Source organism: Galeopterus variegatus, unplaced genomic scaffold (assembly GCF_000696425.1).
Source record: "Galeopterus variegatus unplaced genomic scaffold, G_variegatus-3.0.2 Scaffold949, whole genome shotgun sequence".
NCBI lineage: Eukaryota > Metazoa > Chordata > Mammalia > Dermoptera > Cynocephalidae > Galeopterus > Galeopterus variegatus.
This window is the reverse complement of record NW_007727060.1, coordinates 34,260-42,402: the sequence shown is the minus strand read 5'-3', so window position 1 is coordinate 42,402 and position 8,143 is coordinate 34,260. Positions and strand designations below refer to the sequence as shown.

General features: G+C 45.5%; 1 protein-coding gene across 3 annotated transcripts in view; it reads right to left on the bottom strand.

Annotated features, from left to right (window-relative positions):
• CDCA7L (cell division cycle associated 7-like) overlaps positions 1–7,889 on the bottom strand; it is a 14,255-nt gene extending 6,366 nt beyond the window's left edge. Inside the window, exons 1-3 of one of the 3 annotated variants that reach the window (XM_008573667.1) lie at positions 7,753–7,889; positions 3,427–3,564; positions 172–549 (exon numbers count right to left, since the gene is read on the bottom strand). In XM_008573667.1, the coding sequence (XP_008571889.1) occupies positions 172–549; positions 3,427–3,564; positions 7,753–7,815 (579 nt within the window). In that variant the 5' untranslated portion in view covers positions 7,816–7,889. The remainder of the gene's footprint in view (positions 1–171; positions 550–3,426; positions 3,565–7,752) is intronic. The other 2 variants (XM_008573666.1, XM_008573668.1) reach the window with 2 other exon arrangements.
• Positions 7,890–8,143: the final 254 nt, after the last annotated feature.

The window sequence follows — 8,143 nt, the reverse complement described above, 5'->3', positions numbered from 1 at the left end:
ATAACTGCTTTGGGTTCTGGAAAAGAAAAAGGATACATAGTACCCAAAGTACATCTCCCTGACAGAAGCCAAAGCAGCAACAGCTACAGGAGCAAAGCAGCTCTGTGGGCCTCAGGAACAGCGGTCGGAATCCGATGCCAGTGACCCGAGTGCCCGCCGCAGAAGCCTCACCATGGCTTTGTTCTCCTTGATGTTCATGGTCCTTTTCAGCAGAGCATCCGAACCCTCCGGGCTCTCATCCCTGGGGTCATCCTCAGACTCGGAGGCAGAGTCTTCCCTTTGCTTCCCCTGCCTGCGGCTTTTCTTGCTTCCACGCACTGTTTTTTTATTGTCCTGTAAGCGTGAGCTAGAAAACAATGACTCAGAAGAACTGTTTTTATCTGATTTTTTGGCCAATTTCTTGGAGGGGAATTGAAAGGCTACTCGAAGACCAATGCTGCTTCCTCGAGGCCTGCTTCTCTTCTGTGTAGCCTTTTCTTCCTCCTCCTCCTCCTCTTCCTCGCTCACCAGCGACACTTTGCCATCATCACTCAAATCTGACTCCACGAGCTAACAAAATAAAACAAACAAGACATCTGTCTACCACAGACCTACAAAAAAGACACTCATTTAAAACTACTCTGACATTATTTCAGGAAAAACACAAAGAGTGTTTTCCCATTATTAGTTTCCTCTGAACTCCTCAGTTAAAATGTGGAAAAAGGTTGTTGGTGAATAAAATCCAAGAGTAGGCAATCTACTACTGAACCGTGCACCAGTCATACCCGCTAGAACTGGGTTCCACCCGGAGTGAAGGCTAGAAGCAAACAATGGCCAGAGCGGGTCCCTCCTGAGCAGAACCAGCAGGCCGGCATGGCATGAGGCTGCATGGCCTGAGGAACAGCCGAAGAAGAGGGTGTGCATGACAGAAGAGTATCTTTGGATAAAAATGGAGTGCTAAGGGAAAAAAAATATTGACTAGTCTGCTCTAAATAGTAGAAATAGGACTTATAAGTAAAAGTGGCAGGAGAACTGACTTCACCTCAGTGAAGTGACCAAGGAGCAGGCAGATGACCCATCACCAGGGTCAGCAGGGGAACATCATCCCCACGGCATGACAGTCCCCTCCCTTTTCTGTAAGCTTCAGAGCCATGGGGTACAATCAAGTCATACAGCCCTGTAGGGTGTTGCAGAGCATCTGCTCATGAATGTCAGCTCAAGAAACTCTCACCCCCCGATTTTCAAAGTCTCCATGGCATAGGTCTCCAGCATCAAAACATCTCTTGATTTTACAGGTGAAAACATAGTAAAAAATGGAAGGCAATAACACAGTGACATCACCCAGCTGCGATGGGACTTAGTAATGATAAAAAAGATAGGTTAAATAAATACTCAAGATCAAGGACATCTTCTAGGCATACTTCCTCGACCCCCAGCTAGAAAACAATCTGGGAACCACTGCCAGGGAATCCTGAAAATGGGGCTCCCATGAGGAGAGCAAGCCACAGAAGGATGCATGCAGGACTCAGTCCAATGACTCTGCTTCCTCCTGTGACTCTCCAGAAGTCTAGCTGGTCTCAAGTCAGAAATAAGACAGAGGGAGGAAAAAAATGCAGATAACTGCCACACTCTGGTGTATCAATCCATGCCAACCCAAGTAGAGAAACCAGACTATACTGTACTGATTTATCTATTTTTTAATATCCTGAACTTTGCACATGAGTAGCTTCAGAATTCAGAATGGTGAGCTGCAAAGGAATCCAATTTTAGAGGACACTGTCAGGCAAGAACTTCAGATCTATTTATTTATCATACTCATCATCTATCCCACTTTTCTTTACCAAAGATGTGGAGCAGCTCACCACAAAGGACAGAAGTAAGGACAGAGCAAATTGTACATGCCAGTCCAGAAGCAGACCTGAGGAAAAGCGTACAAGGTCAGCCCCTGACTGTGGCTGTCCTCCATCTGGCCAACAGACCACTAGATACCAAGGTTATGGCGACATTCCAGTATCAGAGAAGACGGTCTCACCAGTTCTCATAAGGGTGGGTTGGGAAGCAACAGTGCTTGTTTCCTCACTGAATTCTAAAGTAAAATTTGCAGATGGACCTGCACCAAGCTATATGTTATATATCACAGTCTATATTACACATCACAATCCATACCCTAAATTTATAGACTCTAAGGGGGAAGAAAAGACTTTTGGGGTAATTCACTTTCTCTCACTGGAAACAAATTCTTTGAATAACTAGATATAACTTAGCTAAAGCACAGAAGATAAGTAAGCGGGGGGAAGAAAAGACTTTTGGGGTAATTCACTTTCTCTCACTGGAAACAAATTCTTTGAATAATTAGATATAACTTAGCTAAAGCACAGAAGATAAGTAAGCGGCTAAGAGATTATACTCATTAGGGTTTGGAAGGACCTTAGTGTCCTACTGGCAAGAAACTGGGGACTTGCTAGCCAGAACCCACAAACTGCCACACGAACAGCTTCAGCAAAGAAAGCCAGAGGAGAGCAGGGCCTACAGGATGGCACGGCTCTGTGTTACTATTCATGGAAGAAAATCACCATCAAACAAGGCAGCCTACTATTAGGGCTTTTACAGCCTAAGTTCTCCCCCAAGAAAGGTGAGGGACAAGCCAGCCTAGTAGTCACAGCTTATTTATACTTCTACACAGGTTCTGTGCCAAAAGTTGTTCCTTAGGAGCTTCTGACTGTGAAGAGGCTTAAACGCTATCTTTCAACTCGATACTAAAAAAGAAAGTGGTATTTTTTTTAATTTTTTGGATTAGTGTATACTAATTTTCAGTTAGTAGAAAACATTTTTGCACTTAAAAATATCCAAAGGCTGTGCTTTAAAATTACCTTAAGATTCAAATGTGAGTTGGCAGTAAACTAGTCTGAACACATGGAGTAAAAGGACGAGATCAACCATCTAGTCTCTTAATGGTAAAGTGCTGAGAGCAGATTTCCCTTAGGAATTCAGGCAGGCCTGGGTCAGCATCCAAATCAAGAATGCACAGGAAAAACTCCAAGTTTTTACTACAGCTAAATTTTTGCCAAGTTAACTTCAAGCGTAGAAATATTATTTCACACACAAGAAAGACCTTTAAGAAAATTATTACTCCAAGACAGACTGAAAAGATAAAAGAGGTTCAAGAAAGTCTGAAATAAATTCTTCGATAAGGACATAAAGGATGCCTGGGACACATCCCAAAACACCCCAAAGGCATGAGGGGGAAACAACTGGATTTTCTCTAAGAGAATAATGGACAGGCAGACCAGGAATTAGCCTTAGAGTAGCAATTTTCATATTACATTAATTGGCCTATAAGAAAAAGTAAAATCTCACTTGTGAAGTGACTTCTTATAAGTAAGACAGTTTGCAGAAGCAGGACTAAAAATGTTACAACCCCCATCCCTTCCTGTTGATAATTATTACCATTACTTCTGGGTTACTATTAATGTTCAGATCACTCTGCGTAAATCCTTCAAAATCTTCAGTCTCTGAGTCAGTGTCCTCTATAAAAATTCTTCTTAGCTCTTCCGTGAAGTATTTGGAATGGAAACGCACATCCTGCTAAATTAAAAACATACATATATCATAGAGACAGACATAGAACAGAGGTTACCAAGAGGAGGAAGGAATAGGGAGTTACTGTTTAATAGGTATAGGGTTTCCATTGAGAAGAAAGCATTCTGGAGATGGATGCTGGTGACAGCTGCACAACATGAGGAAGAGACTTAATGCCACGAAGTGTGCACTTGAGATGGTTAAAAAGGTAAATGTGACATTATGTATATTTTGCCACAATAAAAGTGTACACACACACACTCTTTCTAAAGCTTTCAGTAATTTACTTCTATAATTGGACAATTTCAAAAAATCAGCATAGCTGTAGTCTCAATTTGCTTCAGGTGTGACTGGTAAGTGCTGACGGGAATTCAGCTTTTCCTGCCAAAGCTGGCAACCAGAAACGTCTGCTTTCACATAGAACCAAAAACACATGGAAAGAAAACAAGAGGGGAAAGCCTGGGGCCTCCCAAGTGCTGGCTCTCCTTCCCACTGGGCATGCAGAGCCCGAGTGCCGCCAAGCGGGTGAGAGTGTGCCTCTCACCAACAACACGTTTGCCCACAGGAAAGGGCTGGGGACCCACGCCCCTGCCCAGCCACTACTAGAGATAGCCTTGCTCCACTACCATGGGAAATGGACAAAAAACCTCCAGCGGAGGTTAAAGGGAGGAATCACAGGTAGGTAACAAGAGGGCAGAAGAAAAATGCCATGTAACTGACTCCTAAAAAACAAAGACATTTTCCAACAATGACTTTTTCTTTCTTCTAAAATACAACAAGGAAACCCAGCTCTCTTAACAGTATGCTTGAAAGAAAGGACAGGGAAAGAAAGAACCGCAGACCCAAAGGGAGACCCACAAGTGCAGCCTCCTGCAAGCCTGTGGCGTTTCATCAGGGATGGAGCCTGTGTGTCCCCAGCTTCCCTTGACGCTTCTTCCTCCCACCCCACCTAGAGCATTGACCCCTCATAACACCATATTCGGTTGAGAATCTTTATCTCCCCCCTGCCTTTCCCTGACTTTAATTATATGCTTCTTCAAGCTCAGATATCTCTTGAGAAAAATAGATATAATAGATGAGTGGAAAACTTAAAGAGGCAAAAAGAAATGCCTACCATCTAGCATTTTTAAGCTTAAGAATGTCTCTTATGAATTATTATGGGTAATTGGAGTGAGTTTTGCTCAGAGCTAAATTACTTTGTTCCTTTGTTGATAGCTGTGGTGCAGCTGCTTAAAAAAAAAACACACACACAAAAGGGAAATTTCTTTACGGTGAAATTCAAATTGTGTTTAAGGGAGACCAGAGCCAGCATACACATACTGTGTGCAAGTTCATGCAGCTTCTTTCAGCTGGTTAAAATGGATCATGAGTGTGTGGGCTCAAGGAGGGAAGGCAGCAGGCCAGGGCTTATTATTAAGGAAGAAAGGCTCATGCTGGCTGCGAAGGAACCCCACTATACACCTGGGGCCTCCAGTGCAGAAAACATCTGGCTCACATAGCCCTGAGCCAGCCCTGCAGGCTGTCTTAGGGCAGTGGGGTATGTGTGTCAATTTCCCTAAATATTCAAAGCCCCTGCCTAGGGCCAGAAGAGACCAAGACTTGAAGTGAGTTCCAACCTTCCAGTCCTTCTGGCTCTTTCTCTACTTTGTGCTGGCCTCACAGGTCAGTATGAGAGAAATCAATCTCTGGTGGCAGCTGTGATGGAGAAAAACAACTTAGCTGCAGTCCTAATCTGAGGCCCATGATTTTATTTTCCTTACTTCAAAGGCTACAGAAACTGTTCTCCATGGGGTTCTGTGTGAAGCAAACCTCCCCTCCTCACAGCCTCACTGCATGCTCAGTTACAACCCTGAACAGCTCTCTGCTCTCTAGAACCTGTTCATTATCCTTCAAAATCAATACAGGTCACTATGATGAGGGCCTCGGTGGCCTGCATCTGCTGTGATCAAGACCATAAGCAAGTAACAGATGTGACATAAAGACACAGTCTGGAGAGCAATGACCTGCTGAACCAGAGAATAAGACAAGCACCCCACTTCAATTGCACACAACAAACACCCACCAGTGCTCGCTCTGTACAGTCATGTGGGGTGCTAGAAACGAGAGGAAAGAGACAAACCCAAGGACAAAAAGTCAGGGCCAGGGATGCTAGAAAGTAGGTTTCCCTCCTTCAAGGAGCTTATCACCCAGTAGGGGGGCCAGCTAGGTCCACAAATAACCAGGCTGAGGGTCAGTATCATGAGGGTAACACAAGCAATATGGTGCACAAAGGGAAAGGAAATCCAGTAGGACTTCAGGGAAGAAGCAGCATTTGAAATGGACCTGAACCAGGGTAGAGTCGAGAAAAATGGCAGAATGGCACGTGAGGGAATCAACCTAGTTTCTGGTCTCCTGCAGCACGGCAGGAAAGACAGCCAGGGAAGAAGAGGCTGGGAAGTGGTAGCCCTGGAGTTGGAACAGCCCAGCTCAGTGCTTCCCAGATATGCGGCCTTGGGCAAGTCATTTCACCTTTCTGAGTGTCAGTTTTATCACCTGTCAAACAGGGATAATTACAGCACCTACACCTTCCCAAAGAGGTCTCTGGAGTAAAATGCAGAATATGTATGAAAAACACTTGGCACATTGTCACAGGCCATTGAAGGCATGCTGGAGTCAGACTGGGGGCTGGGAAGGACGCCTAAATAGCTGTCACAGCAGCAAAAGCAGCTGCTCTGTGTCAATGCCCATGCATGCCAGGCTCTGCACTCAGCACTGGACACATGTCCTGCACTACTCAGAATGCCCTTCAAGGGGGATCCAACACGCTTCCTCTGCCTCACTGCCTGGCTGTGCTCGGATGGAGAGCCTGGCAATTTCTGAATTAAGGGAGGAGGCATGTGCAGAGCTCAGTTGTACAATGGATCCTTAGCAGGAAGGGTTAAGCTACGAGGGCTACAGCAGCCGTAGCAGGAAGGGAAGAGAAAGGCAGATGGATGTGAGGAACATGGAGAAGTTTCATTAACTCCTGGGTGGGAGCCGGGGAGATGGGAGAGCAGGGGAGATGGGGGAGCAGGAGGAGGGGTCGAAAAAAACAAAAGATGGAGATAAAGATGGGGCAATGGGGAAGACAGAAAGACAACCCGGGGAGGGGAAATGGTGAGTTACAGATTTCCCTTGCTGGCAGTCAGAAATGCATCTGGAGCCGGAGAGAGAGGCCCAGCTCCACTTAAAGAACACAGCAACAGCTAAAAGCACAAACGACGAGACCAAAGAGTGAAAATGCTTAAAGAACATCCCACATGTAGGGACAGGAAACAGAGGAGACGACAACAAAGAGCAAAAGGTGTAATAGAGAGGAAGAGACCCAGGGGAGTGGAAGGAGGTGGCTGGTGGGATTACATACTGTGGGGACATCATATGGGATGAGACCTGGGAGGCCCCAGCACCCCTGGGAAGCACAGCTCCCACCAAGGCCAGGACATACACAGTCATACATCTGAGTAACCAACCAGGCACTTCACTTATGTGCAATGAACTGCCTCCCTTCCTGTACTTGCCCAGCGGAAGCAAGGTGAGTGTAATTTACAGCCTTTTAGGAGAGGCCATGGCCAGGGAGAACCAGGAGTTTGGAGCACCGCAATGAAGTCAGAAGAAAACGCCACTGAAGGCTGGGCATTCTGCCTGACCATCCTTCTGCTAAGGCACAAAATAAGCCTCCGTGAACATAACGCTCAGAGAACTGTAACTTGTGTTTGTGCAGATCAAAATACTTAAAGAAAGAATAATGCTGTCCCCAGCAATCGCAAGAGTGAGGTCCACCGGGTGTCACTGTCTCACAATAACCTCACATTCCACTGCACATGTGTCGCTGCCTTCCTCAGAGTGGGCTTCCATCAGGCCAGGCTCACCCTCCCCTGCCTCGATGTGGGAAGACTCTGAATACAACCTCACCACAGGTGACAGCCCCGAGGTAGCAACGAAAATGGATTTGATCATGGGAGGTCCCTTTACTTGAAAAAAAAAAAATCATTGTACATGAGAAGGATTAAAACAGCAAAAGTGAACTGGGTTTTGTGAAACGTGAGAGCATAATGCTTAAAACGCTTGACAATTAACCGTTATCACAAATCACAGACCATGTTAAAAGAAAAGAAGATCCAAACCAAGATTCAGGCTTCCAGGTGAACACACCTGCTTTGAAAGGAAGCATCGTACCTGTTTCCCTGGCTCCAGTGAGTCGAAACTATCGCAGCTCTCCTCTGATGAGAGGGTTTCCATGGGAACATCATCTCGGAAACCTATAAACTCTTCATCATCACTGGGGGCGTTGAAGATGTCAGCCACTTCTTTAGGGATCTGCTTTGGATTCAAGAGAGAAGAAGGATTCTTCAGGGGCTACTGTAATCTCCTCGGGGAATTTTCCAGAGGGAAACAGGAATTATTGTCTGGTAACTTTATCAACCTGCCATGGCTGCCCAGAAGTCCCAGTAACCTGGGCAGAATATGCTTCGGCTGAGACTTCCTGGCATTTAAAAAGGGGGGGGGGGGGGGGGGGGGGGGGGGGGGGAGGGTTTTTTTTTTTTTTTTTTTTTTTTTTTTTTTTTTT